A 21,279-nucleotide genomic window follows, 5' to 3' on the forward strand; every position below is an offset into this window, starting at 1 on the left:
ACGAGAGTGAATCTGTTGAAAAATCTTGATTAAATAAACCCTGAACAACCTCGAGACTTGAATGGTTTAAATTTTCTAAGATGCCTAGCTTGTTATGTATCATTCATAAATAAATGGGTTTAGACCATAACGCATATGTTTATTAAGTGTTATCTTTTATGTACTTCAGATTGTAACTTAATTTGATTATCTTGCTGAAATATAACTCATTATTTGCTTATCTTATTTGAAGTTTTAGTATGAATCCTGCTGAAATACAACATCAATTAAATGGTAAAGACCTATGTATTGCAGATAGTGGTAACATACACACTATGATCAAATCTAAGAAATATTTCATTGATTTAAATCAAATGAAGGAATTATAAATACTATCGCAGGTCTTGCAAACTTGATATAAGGAACGGAAAAGGCAAAAATTCATATTACCAAATGGTACGAATTTTCTGACAAACAATGCTTTGTTTTCTCCCAAATCAAAGAGAAATTTGTTAAGTTTCTCTGATATATATCATAATGGATATGATTAAAAGCGCATATGATAAAAAGCGCATATGATGAAAAGCGCATATGATGAAAAGCGCAGCGCATATGATTAAAAGCGCATATGATAAAAAGCGCATATGATAAAAAGCGCAGCGCATATGATTAAAAGCGCATATGATGAAAATCGCATATGATGAAAAACGCAGCGCATATGGTGATTAATGAAAAAGTACATATGGTGATTAATGAAAAGCACATATGATGATTAATGAAAAACAGATATGGTGATTAATGAAAAGAATATTGAGAAAGAATCACCAATGTTTCTTGAAAAAATTCAAGGTTATATATATGGACCAATTCATCCATCATGTGGACCATTTTGATATTTCATGGTTCTAATAGACGCATCTAGCAGATGGTTTCATGTTTGTGTGTTATCAAGCCGTAATATGGCATTTGCAAAGTTTCTTGCACAAATTATTAAATTGAGAACACATTATTCTGATTACACCATTAAAAGGATGAGACTTGATAATGCTGGTGAGTTAACATCTCAAGCATTTAATGATTATTATATGTCTACATGGATTGTTATTGAACATCCAGTTGCTCATGTGCATACACAAAATTGGTTTAGCTGAATCAATAAATAAACGCTTGCAGCTAATAACTAGACAATTGGTAATGAGTACAAAACTCTCAATATTTATATGGGGACATGTAAATTTACATGATGCGACATTAATTCGCATTAGACCAAGTGCAAGTCATAAATATTCTCCATTACCAACTTAATTTTGGTCGAGAGCCAAATATTTTTCATCTTAGAACATTTGGTTGTGCAGTGTATTTTTAATTGCACTACCACAACAAATGGTTCCTCAAAGAAGGATTGAAATATATGTTGGATATGAAACATCTTCAATCATAAGATATATTGAATCCATGACGGGTGATATTTTTACAGCACGTTTTGCTGATTGTCACTTTAATGAAACATTATTCCCTAGATTAGGGGGAGAAATAAAAAATAAAGAAAATGATGGTTCATGGTGTGAACCTCAATTAATGTATCTTGATCCTTGCACAAAAGAATGCGAGATCGATGTTAAAAAATAATAATGCATATGCAAGAACTTGCGAATAAATTTTCGATGCATTTACAGATACAAAAAGAGTGACTAAATCATATATACCAGCAGCAAATGCTCCAACTCGAATTGAAATTCTAAAAGCTGGCAATAATGTCACTCTTGAGTCTTTGCCACGCCAGAAACGTGGGAGACCAATTGGTTCCAAAGATAAAGATCCTCGAAAAAGAAAATCATCTGATAATGAGGTAAAAAGGTGTTCAAGAAGAACCAAAAATCAATATTCCTTCTACAGAGGATATTGACAATGTAAATACATAAATTGCAATAAATTATGCAATATTGTGGAACCGAAACAAAATGACAAATATTGATTTTTCATATAATCTTACAATGACATCATGAATAAAGATGATGATCTGGAACCAAAATCTGTCATTGCATGTCAAAATAGACATGATTAGACTCAATGGATAGGAGCAATACGAGCTGAATTTGAATCGCTCAATAAAAGAAAAGTTTTCGGATCTATCGTTCTCACACCTAAGGATGTGAAACCTGTGGGGTATAGATGGATTTTTGTGCGAAAAAGAAATGAGAAAAATGAAGTTACAAGGTAAAAAGCTAGACTTGTAGCTCAAGGTTTTTCTCAAAGACCGGGAATTGATTATGATGAAACTTATTCTCCTATGGATGCAATTACTTTTAGATACTTAATCAGCCTAACATTTTCTAAAAAATTTAGAAATGCATCTCATGGATGTTATTACTACTTATTTAAATGAATCACTTGATAGTGATATATATATATATATATATATATATATATATATATATATATATATATATATATATATATATATATATATATATATATATATATATATATATATATATATATATATATATATATGAATATCGATGAAGGGTTTAAGGTATCAGAAACATCTAATGCAAAACTCAAAGAAATGTATTCCATTGAATCACAAAGATTTTTATATCGGTTGAAATAATCGGGTCGCATGTGGTATACCCGATTAAGTGATTACTTGATAAGCAAAGGGTATACAAATAATCTTATTTGCTCATGTGTTTTCATTAAGAAAACAATGTCCAGATATGTGATTGTAAGTTGTTTATGTCAATGATCATAACATCATATGAACAAATAAAGAGATCGATGAAATCATTCAACTTCTAAAAAAATTTTAAATGAAAGATATTGAAAAAAAAAGTATTGCCTTGGATTTCAAATTGAGCATATGCCTAATAGTTTACTTGTACATCAAACAAACTATATATACCGAAAAGATTTAAAAAACATTTTTAAAGACAAAACCATTGGTTGATATATCACTCAATATTGACACTGATCTATTTCATCCCCGTGAAGATCATGAAGATCTTTACGGATCATAAGTTTCATATCTTAGTGCAATTGGGGTTATTATGTATTTTACAAATTGTACAAGACCTGACATTTCTTTTGCAGTTAATTTGTTGACAAGGTTCAGCTCAACCCCTACAAAAAGACATTGGAATAGGATCAAGCAGATTTTTGATACCCTTAAGGAACTGCTGATTTAAAATTATTTTATTCTAACGCTTCAAAACAAGATTTGGTTGATTATGTATATGTAGGTCATTCATCAAATCCTCATAAAGATAAATCTCAAACTCGATATGTATTCCTAAATGGAGGCACCACAAAATCATGGCGTTCTTAAAACAAAAACTTGTTGCAACATCATCAAATCATGACGAAGTGATTGTATTATATGAAACTACTTGAAAATGTGTTTGGTTGAGATCAATGAGACAAATCATTATTGATTCTTGTGGACTAGAACGCTATAAAAGACCAACAACTATCTTCACCAACAACTATATATGAAGATAATGCAGCTTGCATAATACAAATATAAGAAGAGTATCAAAAGTGACATAACAAAATATAAATGCTGACGAGGCGCCAAAGCCATAGACGGTCTTAACGGTCATAAGTTTGATCGAAAAGAATGGTATGTTGGTAAGGCTCAGAAAAGACTAAAAGGGAATAGGAATTGAAACAAGGGTTTGAACAAACCATGAGGAAAACTGTAGACAAATCACAGGGGCTAAACTTGTACATAAAAGATTTAGATGATACAGTTTCAGATGAAAACCTCAGATTCTTCTCATATACTCAAGATCTCGTAAAAGACAACCAGATTAAAATGAGATACGTTCAATCAACAACTCTGCTGATCTTTATACCAAAGCACTGTCAACCGCTGTTTTCAGAACACATGTTCACAATATTGACATGAGGTAAGTTCAAAAGATGTGACGACTCAGCGATGTCTACTTGAGTTGGGAGTCAACTCTATACTGCACTCTTTTTCCCTTGACTAAAGTTTTTATCCCACTAAGTTTTTCTTTAGCAAGGTTTTTAACGAGACAGTACTAGTTGCACTCTAATAAAATTGATCATCCAAGGGGGGTGTTATAATATGAACGTACAAAAAGTCATATGGAGATATGGATGATAAATTTTATAGTCAACTTTGTATAGCTTGCATAGTAATATTTTACACTATAAATAGACATGTATGGTAGCCATTTAATGGTGTACCATTTCTCTTGAAATATCAATATCAATATTTCTTCTCTCTTTGTTCTTATATATTGTTACATATTTAAGTAGTTCATAGGCCACTAAAAGTAGTTATAAACTACTAAATTATAACACGTTTTTCATTGATAATATTTTTCTAATTTTTAATCGTATGCATATGCATGTGATTACAAATGTAATGTATGTGCTTTGTCTTTCTGTTTAAGAGCGCTAACATTCATGCTTCTAGATCAACGCACAATTTGTATTATATATTTTTTGTTTTTTGAAAAAAATAATAATGATAGTGATAATAATAATAATAATAATAATAATAATAATAAAATAAAATAAAAAACAAAATTCGACACATAATAAGATATCTTTAATCAATACTGTAGGAATATACTTATTCATACATTTTGGGCTTTTTAGACTATACAAATTCACATGTATACTTTAACTTTTGGATGTATTTTAGTTTTTAATTTGATTCATTTTGGTTGCATGTGTCTTAGCTGGTGTGTTAAGTGCAGGGACGGAATTGATGATAGAGGAGGCTTAATTGACAATTAAACAGTCAAAAACCACCGAAGTACCTATTATAATTGAACATTTTGTCAACTTGCCGTTTGCTTTTTAAATTTGGAATTTCTACTCATTTCAGCATGCATTAGTGTTTTTTATGATCATATATAACAAAAAAACATTATTCCGTATTTTCGGTATATAATAATAATAATAATAATAATAATAATAATAATAATAACTAGAAAAAAATTCGACCGCGCGGTGGTGCGGTTGCATTCAACGCGCGGTCGAATTTGGATATACGTTGTTTTGTACCTAATATATCTAGTAGGTTGGGTTGTTTGTTGGACATGTATGTATATGTATAAAATACAGCCCGAAATATTTAGTGTTTTTTTAACGATGTCCTTTTCGCGTATAGTTAGTCTCGTTGTGTTCGTAAAATTATTTCGAGTTGAACGGTGGTCTCGAAAAAATTTAACTCTCACCGAGCGAGAATATAGGGCCCGTTATTTAGTGTTTTTTAACGATTTCCGTTTCGCGTATAGTTAGTCGCGTTGTGTTCATCAGTTTTTTTCAAGTTGAACGGTGGTGTCCAAAAACTTTCATAATTTGCCTAAAAAACTCAATTTATTGCCCCAAGATCTTTATATTTTATCCAAAAAAATTGCTACGATTTTAAATTTATTTTTACTCCCGGTGAAAAAATCCTAATTACGGCACTGATAGTACATGCATAAAGATTACCACACAATACTTAAATGACAAAAGAAATCCCTTCAAGTAAACAATTTTTTAACAAAAATCTAATTAGGCTTAACAAATTACTAGTCACAGATAAATATCGATCCAAAACACTAACACTTCTGTTGTCACGCTTTTTGTTATTCTTTTTTAAGCCATAAGCAATTACAAATATGCTGACGTGTAGATGCAATTCAACTAACTTCTATTTCTACCCCTAGTTTCTATTAGATATAGAAATAAGATAAGATAATATTATAAAAATAGTAGCCATCTTGAATAGCATCGATACAAAGCCCCAATGCAATAAAACCCTAACAAATTAGAATTGAACGAAAAAAAAAAAATATTACTTCCAAATCAGAGACGATGCGACGGGCCGACGGTATTCGTTGAGAACTAAAAGGTGCAAGGAAGATGATGGTTTTGCATTTCGAATTGAGAGAGCACATTTTCAGTTGACTGATGAAGGTATTGAGCTTGTGAACTAGCCCACCAACATTTAAATTGTAACAATCAATGATCCTAAATACTGGGCTTTTGACTCTGGGCTATCGAGTGAGGTCACATGACCCCAGTAATTTGTACGTAAGATCCGACTTAGAACCGGGTAACATGTATAAACGTCCGGAGCATCCACATCATTAAAAAGTTTATTCACATATTACCATATTAACTATTAGACAAAACTTTTAATAGTACCAGGGGTATTTTTGTCTTTTCATTTTTTTCCTCCTTTTTTCCTTCTTTCTTTCAATTAACATCACACAAGCCCCCCACACTTTGTTCAAAAATCAAAATCGACCCCCAACACAGGGGGTTAAAGCGTCAAATCAAAATTTTCGTAAAATATCTTAAATAAACTCCACTCAAATATTCAACAGGTCATATCTTTCGCTCGCAACGAGTTAAATTTTTCCGACACCATCCTTAAACTCGAAATAATTTTATGAACACAATGTCATTAACTATACGCAAAACGGACACTTTTAAAAAAACGCTAAATATTTACGGTACTATTCATATATGTTGATTTTTCACTCGCAGGCTACGTAACTAAACACAATAAAATACATTAAAAATCGAACCCCCGGCGGGCAGCGAGGGTTCGAAAACTAGTTTGCAATACTGAACAAAATTTAAGGATCAATCGTATAATTTTGTGAAAACTTATTTGATTATGATATACCCACATTCATATGTATAACTATGTTAAAGTTACTTTTTTCATAACTGAAATTATGTAAATTGTCGTATGCATAGTTCTGTCATATCTATCTATCAACATTACTAAAATTCTTAAGCTTTCTTAAATTTTATGAAAATTAGAACGTATAACAATATGTTTAAGACATAATTACTGAAATGGTTCTTGTGCTTTGTAGTGAATTGCTAAAATAGCAGTGGCGAATCCAAGTGTACGTATACCAGTGGGGTTACGGGACACTGCTAGTTTAAAAATCTTTAGAAGAAAATATCCCGTAAATTGTATATGACACCAATAAATTTAAATGTATGACCCCATATATTTTCAAATCAATAGTTTTTCTAATATATTGTATAAGACAACACTAAATTACACTACTTGGAACCATATATTTTTCGAATTTATAATTTTTTTGAAAGTAACTATCACTAAAATAATAATTTAATATAAATAGTACTGGAAAAAATTTCGAGACTCTATTGAATTCTAATCCTGGAATCGTCACTGTAAAATAGTCTTTACTTTTTTTTATCGAGATAGTTCTCGTGGTTTGGAAAAGTTGCTGAAATAGTTCGTCACATTAATGATAGTTAAATTCTTCAATTTCTTTCATCGATTTCATGTACAATTTGAAAGGGTGCGTATGTTTATTCTTTAGATTGTCATGATTTTTTGGTTATGATAATCTGAATTTTAGTTTAATTTGCATTTACCTACTTAGGTTGGATTTATACCTTTAAACAACTATAAACAAATTTCAGATTGAACAAGAAGGGCAGGGAAAAAAAAAAGAAGCGAGACTGACTTTTTCCTTCAATGTAGATTAACGAATGACGAGTAATTACTGGTGGACTGGGGGAGTGCATTAATGGGCTAAGTTACATTATTGGGCCTGATGGAGTTAGCAGTTTTGAGCCCATATCTTCATTTTTTTTTTATCATGTTAAAGGTTCATAATAGTCCACTACAGCCGCAGATTGATAGCCCGCCTCCTATTCTTCAAACCTAACAGATTTTAATGTACAAGTCTAATATATAGGTCGGATTGTTTAAATTGTTTAAAACTAGTTATTGAACCCTCGCTTCGCGCCCGGGGTTCGATTTTTAATGTATTTTATTGCGTTTAGTAAAATTATTTTGTGGGTAACGATGATGTCGTTGAAGCGCAACTCGAGTCGAACTAAAAAGTATAACCCGTGAGAGATTTAAATGTTATTTTAAATTAACAATATATGTGCATCTCTGCGTTTCGCTATGGAATTGTCGATTTTTAAAAATTTAACGCAAATTCAACGTGTATGAAAAGTACCTCAAATATTTAGCATTTTTTAAAAATCGTTCGTTTTGCGTATAGCTAGTGACATTGTGTTCCTAAAATTATTTCGAGTTTAACGATGGTGTCAGAAAAATTTAACTCGTTGCGAGCGAGAAGATAGGACCCGTTGAATATTTGGGTGGAGTTTATTTAAGATTTTTGAGGGCCTTTGTTGGTAAAATGAAATTTAGGTAAAATTTAAAAAAAAAAAGTGAGTAGTCAAAAATGCCCCTGGAGTAGTCAAAAATGCCCCTGGAACTATTCATAAATTTTGTGTATTAGTTAATATGTAATGTTTAAAATATGTTATAAGGGATGTGTCAACGGTTAATTTTAAATTTGTGCATCAATCAATAGAATTGAATTGTATACATTAAGAATGTGAAATTATGATGCCTGAATCAAAAGTCATGCTATATTCATCACAATTCATAGTTGATTGAAGGCCAAAATATCGATTCCAATTCTATGCAAACTATGTCACAATATCATACACACTTAACTTCTCAAAACATCGAATACATATTATAAAAATTAAAAAACCTATATGCATCATAATGATAAATACTATCTATCTTTACATGTTGATTCAAAAACCTATCTCATTTGAAAGTTTAATTTCTTCAAGCAATACGCATACATGAAAGCGAAAAACACACAAAAACCAACCAAAACTATAGCAACTGGTGCCATGAAATCTGGTTCGTAACCAAAATGGTCCTTAATATATGACTTGATCGTAGGATCAGGTGACGTCCCGGGCACCGTGATGGTGGTCTCCACATCACCATATTGCGAAACAATGCATCCGTATACAGTCCACGCTAATGGACAAATCCAGTAGTACCATATCCACCACTTAGGAATTTTCTGAACGTAACACAAAAAATTAGTGGTATTCTAGACTTAAAAAAAAATCACTAAAATGAAGTGGACCAATCATGTTAGGGAAAAGAAACAAAGCGGGGTACAAAAAATTTCCTAAAAAAAATTATGTGACTGGTTGATATTTCATGCCATCTCATTTTGTACAAAAGTCTCTGTAAATTTTTATTTTTTTTGTAAGTGTAGAATTTTACACAAATTATTATAAATGATAACATTCAATAATAATCGTAGTTTATAATTAGGAAAGAGGATAGTTATAGTACTTACGGGTCGGGGGATGAAGAAACCAGAGAAGAGGTTGAAAACTGAGTAGAAAGAGGCTGCAAATATAGCAGCTACTTGATGGTTTGGTGTTATGGAAACCGTCATCATTCCATAATACGTGAAGTAAAGAAACGAGAAGAAGTTGATGAAGAAAAACCAGAAGAATTTAGCTGCCGTCCATTCGAAGCTCACCATAGCATACACTATTAGAGTGTAATATGAAGTTTGAAATAACACATATGGTATTTCCACAAATACCTGTATCAAATTTCAAGTAACAAATTTTAGCAAAAAAAAAAATATATTGTAATGTAAGGGCGCATTTATTTGCCTCTTAATTGAATAGTTCACTAAATGATGAATCGTTCAACATTCAGTGCACTTGTTTTTGACATCTGAATTACATATGATGTTGAAATATTTAGCAATATGTGTTAAACCACTCAGAGTAAAATTGCTTTCTTAACCATTTAACACATCCATTTTCTATACTATTAAATCATATCTATAACACTTATCAAACAATCATATTCTTTTATTTATTAATTTAAAAGGTTAACACACTGATTTTACATCATTCAGAATGATGTAAAAGTTCATTCAGAATGATTATCAAACAACATATTCTCGTTCAATATCAAATATAATCAGAACCTTTGATGCATTCAGATTTTGAACCATTCAACGCTTAATTATTCTGTTTTATCAAACGCACCCTAAGTTTTTGCGTGTGTTAAATTAATGTTTCTAACCTGTGCCATGGCATATGGTAAAGCAGAATACATTCCAGCAGCCGTTTCTCTATAAAAGACCGTTCTTTCAGTTGCTACTATCGGTTGTACTGTCGAACAATTATTGATACCAACAAAAAGGACTGCAGCATACATAGCTCCAATAATCGTTGTTAGATCAGTGTTGCTCTCTCTGTAGAATTAAAGAAGAAGTAATTACAAAAATGATCTATGAAGTCATTTGTATATAATTTAGTTTGGTGTATATTAGTAGAATAATCAAACCTTTTCTTTCCGATTTTCCAGAAAATGGTCCCAACCATGAGTGCACAAGCCAATGTGAAGAAGTTGCGAACAAGATTATAGTCAGGGCTTCTCCAGTAACTCCACCATTGTTTCCATAAACACGATTTAAACTGTCCCCATGTCGATTGAGAATATTGTGTTGCAAAATAAAGATCTTTCGCTCCTGTTGGAGGTACACTCAACTCCTTCACCAAACCCTTGTTCCTTCTGTTAAGTTTACATACAAATATGTCAGTATTCTATTCAATGTGATTAACATCATAAAAATTTAAGTTGGAATATATATGATACAACTTTGGGTTAAGTCTGATACATTTTCAGACACTTAACGGTTTATATGTCATATACTTCCAAGGGTGTAATGTACAATTTCGAATACTTTAACATTATAAACAAAAGAATTATTACTCGTGCAAAGCTGATGATCTGTAGTATTCAGCGAAATCCATTCCAAGCCGATTCTCTGCTGCAATCGAGCTTACTTCGAGCATCCATGTTGCTGGATTGTACTTCTCTGGTATTTTCGAGACCCCGGGAATTTGCTGAAAGATACGGTAGATTTTTTAATAATTTTTCCATTAAAAATATAATAATTGGTTAGGTTATGGAAGTTTTATTAAGAAATACCTCAAAATATTCAACAACTTTTTGTGAGTTTCTGCCTAATGGTCCAGCATAGATGACTTGTCCTCCTCTTTTCATCAGTAATAGCTGGTACAATTATATCATTATTAAATTAATTAATGTGTTGAATATGAATTTGTATATTTAGAAAAAGGTACAGAATATTACCTCATCAAATGCTTCGAAAATGTCGATGCTAGGTTGATGAATGGTGCAAACAACAGTTCTTCCAGTATCCACTGTGTTTCTTACTGTTCTCATAACGATTGCAGCTGCTCTTGCATCTAGCCCGGAAGTCGGTTCATCCATGAAAATAATTGAAGGATTCGCAACGAGCTCGACAGCTATCGTTAGCCTTTTTCTTTGTTCGGTTGATAAACCAGTAACTCCTGGTAGTCCCACTATTGCATCCTTTAGATCGTCTAGTTCAACTAGCTCCATCACTTGCTCAACAAAAGTCTGAAACGCATACAAACGGATTAACATATATTACCCAGGATCCATACCCAATGAGATGCACGAGCCGTGTGCTCGTCAAATCTCGAGAGACTATGGCTCTAATACTAAATGTAACGACCCTTAAAGCGGACCCAAGAGATGCATGAGCTGCGTGCTCATCACACCTCCGAAAGTCTATCTTCCCCTACAGATAAAGTAAAGTAGTGAACTAACCAGATATTTTGAGGTTTCAACTAAAAACCATGGCCAGAGATATTAGTTAGTCACTACTTTAAACTTATAAAGTTCTCAAATTTTATTAATACTACATTTGAATTTGAATAACATAATAAAAAGAACTAATTAACTCACCATTTTTTCTTCGTTGTCGACTTCTTTAGGAAGTCGAAGGAAAGCCGAGTAAATCAAAGATTCCCGAATAGTGATTTGTGGTGTATGGATATCAGTTTGTTCGCAATATCCCGAAATTCTTGCAAACGTTTCTTGATTTTTTGGATATCCAGATATTCTTATATCACCTTCGATATATCCACCTGTTTTTCTTCCTGCTAAAACATCCATCAATGTCGTTTTACCAGCTCCACTTACTCCCATCAACGCAGTTAAAACTCCAGGCCTAAATGCACCCGTTACATCACGTAGTAATTGCAGTCTGTCTTCTGTCACCCCCTGTTCTTTCATTTCCTGTTTATTTTTTTATACATATTTATCGTTTAGCCACTTGGTTAAAGCTTCTAAACAGAGTTGACCATGAAGTGATAGAAGTCAACTTACAGCGGGCATATCGACATAGTAGTTTACACTATCGAAAGACATAGCAAGAGGAGTGAACGGCAGAATCATCCCCTTTTTAGGAGAAATTCCATTCGAAGACTCGATACTTGAATCTTGATGTCTATATGTGTCATGTGCACCAGTTCTACTACTCATTCGTTGCATCGCCAATTCCCCTACAAAAAATTAATGTTAATTACCATCGATAATTCAATAATTCAATAATATTATTAAAAACTAGCTGAGGATAAAGTTAAGTCAATCTTTCATACTGGTATTGTTTCCATCAGCAGCAGTTAATGTTTGAGGGATCGTTTCTCTCTTTGATGTGTACGTTCTCAGTCTTGGTGTTTCGTTTGTTTCATGTTCTTGGTTTGCTTCCATTTCCGCAGCCGCTTCTTTCGATATTATTGCTTGTTTTTTCCCAGGGGCTAAAAATACCGAAATCATATTATATTATATGGTTTTGTGACATTATATTAGGGGCGGATATGAGGGCGTGTAACACGTGTGCTCGCACATGACCCATAATCCAAAGGGGTCTATAATCCAACAATATGTGATACTTAACCTAATCTTTTTAGTATTTTCTGAACTTATTTTTTACATATATTTAAAACTTCTGTATACAAAAGGCCTATTTTTTATTAATTGAACATGACCCATATGAAAAATTGGAATCGACACCACATCTGCATGGCTGCATTATATATTCAGAAAAATGTTGAAACTTACCGCTCATGAACATGAGAGCCAAGGTGAACAATAAGTTCAGAAGAATCATGAAACCGAAAAGAGCACCTACACCAATCCAATACCAGTTGCTATCAGTAGGAATATCGAAGTTCCTCAAAATTTTTAGACCCAACAAGGTGGCATTGTCCGAAGCCTGTAAGAAATGTAATTTGTTTAGCTCGTATATTCGACATATTTGGTACCTTAGAAAAAGTTTATGCAAGTATATATATGACTTACAACTTTGTTCATCCACCTAGGACCATAAAACTCATTTACAGAGATTGCATTGTATGCATATGTCATGGGTGAAACCCAGTATGCCCATTCCCACCAGTTTGGAATTTGACCTGTAACACACAAAGTCAATGTAACAAGAAAAAGTCTATATTTGCAAAAAAAAAAAAAAAAAAAAAAAAAATCAACATTAAAAAGTTCCAAGAAAAAAGTCAAACTCGATAAAAATTTGGTCAAAAAGCTTATTTTCCAAAAAGCCCTGTCATTGATGTTGGAGCTAATCGATTCATTGTGTCCCACATCGGAAATGCAAGAAACAAATGTGCATATATAAGCTTATGGGAACCTCCCTCTATCACCAATTGGTTTTAGAGTAATGTGAAACTCATGAGCTTATATGTTGTACATGGTGGTGGACCTGAAAACGATCCTACAAATGGTATCCGAGCCAGGTTATAGCCCAGATGTGTGGACGGTGCAGAATTAAAGTGGAGGTTCAAACCGAGATAACTATGTATGTGACCGAGGAGGAGGTTGGGTATCCGGGAAGAGTCGATATGGTATTGAACGTGTCATTCGAATGAATCGATTAAGGGGGTGATTGTTGGAGCTAATCGATTCATTGTGTCCCACATCGGAAAATGAAAGAAACAAATGTACATATATAAGCTTATGGGAACCTCCCTTTATCACCAATTGATTTTAGAATAACGTGAAACTCATGAATTTAATTGTTGTACATGGTGGAGAGGTCTCAAGTTCAAATCTTGTAATGATCAGAGAATGATACGTCACAGTAATTTTTTTTTTATTTTTTTTATTTTACTTTTTTATAAGTTACTTTCTTGAAAAAAAGAACATTTGAAGTGTTACTTAGTAAAGATATTTAATTTTTTTGGCTTTTTTTTAACGGGGTTAGGAGTCACTGACGGGTCTGAATGCAATGTCAGAACCCACCCACCCAATAATTTCTTGGTACGAAGATTACAGTTCTACCGCCCCTAAGGAAGAAACCCCCACGACAAATCCATATGGACATTACGTGTGGTAACTTCAAAGTGTTGTGTTGGTGCATTGGTGGGGATCTGAGTTCATATAAGGGACGTCAGGGCTGCAAAAAAATATTTCGCTTATAATTACCCGCCCATTTCATGGTACTCGAGGTTTCGAACATCTATGCGTTTGGCTATTAGAACGTAACTAACCTTTAGGAAGTATGAAACCACCCAAGAGAAACACAAGAAGAAGAGTAAGAGCTCCCCCTGTATTAGCTATAATCATAGTTCTACAAAATCCGGCAATAACCCTAAATATTCCAGCAGCCATTTGTTGTATCAAAAATGTCAACAAGAACTGTTTAAAGAATCTACTAGCTTCAGGTGCATATCCAATCGAGTAATACGTAATAACCATCCAAACCGTCGTCTCCACAATTGATATCGGTACTCGAAGCAAAAATGTAGGAAGAGTAAAAGCCCATGGAGGATGAAACAACAAATCCCTTTGCTTATAAAACACTGGTAGCCGTTGTATCGTAAGCGATAATTCAGCAAAACCATTAAACATATTAATAAGCACACTGAACAAAAGTGCACCAATGTAACTAGCACCATCATCTTCTGTTCTTGAATGCATTCGTGTTCTTAAAAAAACGGTCGACCCAATGAAGGCGATGATTATGATTTGAACAAGTTTGAAGATGTAGATGAATGAGTTTCTTTGGATTAGTAACCATTCTTTATCCCATGAAGATTTTAAGAGGTCCATTTTGGAGACTGAGTATTTTTTGAATACTAATGCTGCTTTATGGCTTCTTGATTTGTCGAATGGAACGGATAGCTCGTTCTCGAGACGAAGTCCGACGTGAAAACGTTGAAATCGTTTTGTGAATTCTGAGACTGAAATGTATCTGTATGGTTTGGTTCTGTCAGCCCAGTACTGTTCTTGATCCTTCCTTGATGTAACCTATCAAATTAAATACCATAAAATCAATTCATACAAGGTGTTCGACAAAATGCTTCAACCAAATTTTGACTTGATGTGCATGGTATGCAACATGCAATTTTCCGAATCAATATTGCAATCTGGGAGGTTATTTTTGCAAACTTTTTTTTTTTTTTTGACAAAAAAAAAAAAAAAAAAAACTCCAATATGGTTAATAATCCGTTTTATTCTGAAGTTATGAATGTGGTTGTTTTTATATATAAAATTAAGTCTCTTAAAATTCAACAAGCCCAACCCATGGACTATTGTAGTCCATCTTGATTTTGGGTTATAAATAAGCCCAAATGTGTTATGGAAGCCTACCTCTTGCAAGAAATCAGCAGTGCCCTTTCTTTCGGGACATTTGAACCCGCAACTTTCAAAAAACTCGACCACATGTTCTCGTGGACCTTCGTATACAATCTGGCCTTCTGACAATAATATAATGTCATCAAATAGATCAAATGTCTCGGGCGCTGGCTGTAAAAGGGACATTAAGACTGTGGCATCGGTAAGGTGAACAATTTGTTGGAGACATTTCACAATCTGAAATGTAGTCGAGCTATCGAGCCCAGTCGATATCTCATCCATAAACAACGTCTTTGTCGGCCCAACAATCATCTCCCCTGTTATTTCGTCAAATAAAAATCAGATCAATGTGATATATTTATCTTTTACTCATCCCTCTCAAAATAAGTGTTCAAATTTTCATTTTGATATGTACTAAAATAAATTTTACACATCTAAAAATATACAATTAACTTTATCTTTTAACGCTTGTACTTTACTTACAATTGTATCAGGCATGATAAACGATATGTTAACTACATCGCTGCATTTATCAGTTATCAGTTATTACTCATATAACAATGAAAGAACGATATTTTACTTGGAAGTTATATTATACGGAGTATGTAGTTTATGTATGGAGAATGCTAAATGTTAGGGATATACTAGAGTAGCTAATTTGTTGAACTTATCTGTTAAGCTTTGTATTTATTCCTTTGTTGTACTATAGATAATAGTTAATACTAAATCCACAATGTGTGGAGATTTATCCTAAACATTGTTATATGATATCTACCTAATCAATCCTAATTTAATAGCTCGATTTTTTTCTTTTTTTAGTTGGTTGGTTCATATCTATAAGTATATAAGAATATTGAGGTGAAGTTCTTTTATCTCATAACTATACGCTGCGCATCCAAGATAAAAATATAAGTAAAAAGTTAGTGATAAACAAAATATACAATGTGATAATGATATTTTTTTAAATTGTGTTTTTTTGTTTGTGAAATATTAAATTGGGTCGAAGAAGTATAAGCAGAGTCGGTACTAGAAATATATTTATAATTTATAATTAATTTAATCTGGTTATTGAAATTAGTGGGCCAACGAGGACAAATAACAAATTGGCAAACATTTTGGTACATTCTTTGTTCAATACAATGAGGCGTTTTGACACGGGCCATGAGTCCATGAAATACAAATATTCTCTTCAATTATTTGTTACAATCCTTTTAACTTATTTCCAAATAATTGTTATCTTTATCTTTATATAGCGGGGTCACTAGAAGATAATTCTATTTTATTTCTATATGATTTTTTGTTAAAGAAAAATCATGTTACCATCAAGTGTCATGACACATCATTTTTACACATCTATTGGATAACTTAGAAAAATCGACGCAACATTTATAATTATATAATTTATGAAAACCGTGTACACAAACATAAACAATGTAGACAGATTGTCACAATGATGGATAATCGACGCAACATTTATAATTATATAATTTATGAAAACCGTGTACACAAACATAAACAATGTAGACAGATTGTCACAATGATGGATTGACCACCTAGCCAATAATTTTACATTGGTGATGTGAGTTCACCTAACATGACTTGAAATGGGCTAAGTTAGGTTTTAGTACATATAACACTTTAGGTAATGTGACCCACTCACCCACAATGAAATGAAATGACTTGGGGTGTAGTAGGTTCATACTTTAAATCAAACTGTTTAGTCAACTTAATCATTTTATGTCCTATCTTTAATTAGTTCAATTTCCATTTCCATATAACCAAACACAAAATTATATTTTTTTCTAAACTTTCTTTCTTCACATAATTATGAGATTTGTGTTAAGCTTTTACCTGTCGTCACTCGTTTCTTTTGACCGCCAGAGATCCCTCGTATCATTTCGTCACCAACAATCGTATCACGGCATACATCAAGTCCTAAAATCTGTTTTAATAAAAAGGTATATTAATTGAAAAAAATAGTACTATCTGAAAAATTAGTTTACCAACCAAGATGTTGAAAAAAATACTAAGGTGTGGACTAATAAAACGACATCCTTCATTAATCAGTAAAAGCAGAAAGTTGGTTGACCCACAAAACGTAAAGTACAGAGAATATAATAATAATAATTACTCGTTTGATGATGCTATGATTTTTTTTATCTTACAATCCATAAAAAAGATTTAAACTTTTTTAAATTTAAATTTAAATATAATGAAAATGAAAATTTGCTAGTTGACATACAAGTCTCCTATACTTACCCTAAGAGTGTAGTCGGTAATTAAACTGCTCTCAATTCCTTCCATTGATGTTGCCTGAATTTATAATATCAAATCAAATTCAAGAATAACAAATATAAATAAATATAATTTGATCGGTTTATAATGAAAAGAATATTACTTAAAAAAGTTTTGTATGACGACAGTCATTAAAGTCGTCGTTAACATACATTAAAGTGTTGAACAATCATCACTTTATATCAATATATAATCATTGTATACCACTTATTTTTGCGCACTAGTGACATCTTTTAACGCTGCGGTTAAGAAATTTTGAAAAATCTGATTCGAAAATTTACCTTCATGAAAAGATCAACTTCGGCTTCTGGGAAAATTCCAGCTTCCTTTTCTCTCCTAGCAAGTTCGGTTAATAGTTCTGTCATTAGTAGAAAACACATACGGATTAGTAACATAATTAAGTAATAATAATTCTAATGAGCATTTGGATGTGTAATAATATATAAATGTACCATAACGTGAACCCACTCCTTGACACCTTGCTGAGAAATCTAACGTTTCCTTAACGGTCATTTCTCCAACATGAACATCATTTTGGCTGATGTAAGCCGACGTCTTACGTGGTACAAATTCATTAAGCTTGTGACCGTTGTAAGTAATCTCTCCCCTTACCTGTAATTTATTATCATATTCATTGTTATTATTATATTTAACATTTAATGAAAACATGATATGTTAAGTTGCCCATCAATTCAGAATGAAAATTCAATTGAAACTTAAAAGTTTTTTCATAGGTAATTATATTTGAAATGTACTTTAATGATTGTTTCACCTCTAAAAGACTATATAATTTAAAAATATATGAATTTATGTAGCTAAATTTAGTTGTGTCATATCGTGACATATAACACGACATATAACATCAAACATGATTCATACTTCTAATTAGACTATTCACTATCATGACACTGAAATTGAACTTAGCCAAATCAATAACACTAAGACTGAACATGACACTAATATTATATACATATACTAAATATTTTTATATTTATTTAGAAGTCCAAATATGGAGTATACCTTGAGGCCTGGGTCAAGTTTACCGGCCAATGCCAACAAAAGAGTTGTTTTCCCGGATGATGGTGGGCCCAAAAGAAGTGCCATCCTGACAATAAAATCCGGACAAAACCACCTTTAGCTAATTTAACCAAATACGGAGTATACCTTTCAATGTCATTATCAAGTTACTATCCATGGATATTAATTAGTATAATTCGAATTCACATTGTCATAGTATCTAAGTAAATATAGTGTGGTAAAAATTATTTTACCGTGACGGTTTTATTATCCCGGATGCATCTTTAAGAATGGTGAGTTTAGTTTTTTCAGCAAAACTGATACCCAACGATCCCAAAAGCGATTCGCCTAGATTACGCAGAGTATTTATTAACGATGGAAGTGCTCTGTCTCCGATGTAACAATCTGCTTCAATTGATAAACGTTCAAATCGTACTTCTACTGTTGGAAGGGTGATACCAACCCTGAAATTGACAAAAAAAAAAAAAAAAAAAAAAAAAAAAAAAAAAAAAACATTTTTTAAACATTTTTTAGTTTTGTTTGAAGTTACTTTAAACAAACATACTCTAACACAAAGAGTAGTTCAACTACACAACCTATTTCATAATGTCACATTATTTAATCCCAACTTTGGTGTAGTAAGTACACCGCTAATTAGAACTCACGTAGATTTTTTAGAATTATATTTCAAGTTTTAATCAATGAACAGATTATTATATTATTATTTTACTGCATTAAAGTAAATAACTATTGGAATTTGCTCCAATAGATTTAACAATTTTATACTCGTATTTGATTTTTGAAACTTTGACCCTTTCCGGAGCCAATTACGTGGCATATGAAACTTTGACTTTGCATGCATGTGGACACACAATCTCATACTCTCTCACTCTCTCCCCCTCTCTTTCACACACACACATATATATATAATATTTATTTATTTACTAAAAAATATAGATATGGACTAGATATATAAGAGAAAATTATAATACAGTAATTAATAAGATAAGATGAATATAATATCCAAATAAATAAATTACGAGGCAATTACAAGGTGTCGTTATTAACAAATAAATGACGTAAGGCTTACTACTTAAACGTGATTTGTTGATTAATTAAAAGGGCAACAATGACCTTTTCATCAAATATTTAAAGCTTTCATTTGATTTTAAGCAAATTATATTACACCTTTGTAACCACGTACATATTTTTAATCCATTGTCCAAGTATTTTACTTTTAGAAATTATTCACTAACTACTTTTTACCAATCAAATAGCATATGTAAATAACATATTTACTCAATAAAATCTCTTTTGATTGATTCTAACATGAATAATTTCTTTGTTAAAACAATCCAAAATTAATATAGTAGTGGTAAGCAATATAAATAACCTTAAGTTAACATAAGATTAAAAAGGTAAAAATAAATACTAAAGGGTAAATAAAAACTTACTTATCAATACGATTTCTGAACTTCATCAAAAACTTCTCATTATCTTCTTCAGCAACTTTAAAAATCCTATCAATAAATTGTTGTCTATCATTAACATCAAGTTTTGTTACATCGATTTCTTTATGGACCGCGTTATTCTTATTATAACTTCTTCTATTTTCATCATCATCATTCATATAAGACTTCAATATAGTGGTTCTTAAACGATCATAAGTAGGCAATTTTTCAATAGCAGCCCATCTTAATGCCTCTTCATCTTCTTCCGAACGACGACTAGATCGTCTATTATAACTACCACCACTGCCAGCTGTAAAAACATCCTCAATCCTCCAACTTGCCGTACTACGGTTCCTGCTCATGTTCCTGCTCGCGGTTCGCCTCACCGAACCCCTCCCTAAAACCTCTTCCATTGTGAATTAGTTTTGGCTGTTGTTATAAAAATGTTTACAAATTATATATATATATATATATATATATATATATATATATAAAGATAAATATGAAAAGGTGATGGAATTATGTTATGTGTGAGTTGTGGTTGGTGAAGAGTTGAAATATTGGAACATTGTGTGTGTGTGTGTGTGTACTGAAAGATATGGTCAGGGTTTAAGGTGTGACTGCTTCATGGTGGATGGTGTCAAAGGTGATGTTATTTATACAATGAGTTGGGATGAGGGGGGTGTATTTTTTTGAACAAGTTATATTAATATTATTTTTGTCTTTATTGAATAAGTTAATTAATAATTCATAATTTGAGGACTAAGTTTTTAAGATATACGAATACGAATATTTTCCGAAGTGGGTTTACTGTCGTCCATTTTTCATATATCGTTTACTTAGGTAACCTGTACGGGCGGTTGGTGGAACCCAATATACACTCATAGTAGTGCCAACCCGCAAGACTATTTTTAACAGTGCTTTTTTTGATGAAGACAGTTTTGTAAATCTGCTTGTAAAGTACATTTTTTTTCTTCTTCTTTTGAAAAAGATTTATTTTATATTTTTTTTCCTTTTTTTGATTTATTTTGTTAGGCTTTTATGAAGTACGTTTCTTTATTAATAAATTAAACTTTTTCATCTAGTAAATGGTAAGATTTGTATCAATTGTAAATTTATATAAACTCACCTGCAAATGATAATCGGCTTTACTTAAACATTCTAGTCATCTATATAATTGCGCAATTTACCTATTTGATAAAATATATATACATGGTGCCTTAAGGTTAGGGT

The 21,279-nt window shown here is 32.0% G+C and overlaps 1 protein-coding gene across 1 annotated transcript; it reads right to left on the reverse strand.

Moving 5' to 3' along the window:
- Nucleotides 1-8,399: 8,399 nt before the first annotated feature.
- On the reverse strand, nt 8,400-20,518 carry LOC139866701 (ABC transporter G family member 36-like). Its single transcript, XM_071854994.1, has 21 exons — nt 20,050-20,518; nt 18,850-19,059; nt 18,599-18,683; nt 18,031-18,190; nt 17,860-17,936; nt 17,543-17,596; nt 17,135-17,225; nt 15,299-15,600; nt 14,197-14,956; nt 12,995-13,104; nt 12,755-12,908; nt 12,292-12,450; nt 12,020-12,195; nt 11,597-11,929; nt 10,955-11,245; nt 10,790-10,873; nt 10,571-10,704; nt 10,142-10,369; nt 9,878-10,049; nt 9,129-9,383; nt 8,400-8,843 (listed from the first exon to the last, which is right to left on the reverse strand). Exons 1-21 carry the CDS (start codon nt 20,457-20,459, stop codon nt 8,571-8,573), a joined length of 4,518 nt encoding a protein of 1,505 aa, XP_071711095.1. The 5' UTR covers nt 20,460-20,518; the 3' UTR covers nt 8,400-8,570.
- Between the last annotated feature and the right edge of the window lie 761 nt (nt 20,519-21,279).

The sequence above is a fragment of the Rutidosis leptorrhynchoides genome, chromosome 9 (assembly GCF_046630445.1).
Source record: "Rutidosis leptorrhynchoides isolate AG116_Rl617_1_P2 chromosome 9, CSIRO_AGI_Rlap_v1, whole genome shotgun sequence".
NCBI classification, from domain to species: Eukaryota; Viridiplantae; Streptophyta; class Magnoliopsida; order Asterales; family Asteraceae; genus Rutidosis; species Rutidosis leptorrhynchoides.

Coding starts and splice junctions, on each gene's coding strand:
- LOC139866701 (XM_071854994.1), bottom strand. CDS start 20,459: ATGGAAGAGGTTTTAGGGAGGGGTTCGGTGAGGCGAACCGCGAGCAGG. Junction 13,105..14,196: donor TGGTTTCATACTTCCTAAAG/GTTAGTTACGTT, acceptor TGTGTGTTACAG/GTCAAATTCCAAACTGGTGG. Junction 12,909..12,994: donor CTAGGTGGATGAACAAAGTT/GTAAGTCATATA, acceptor CATTTCTTACAG/GCTTCGGACAATGCCACCTT.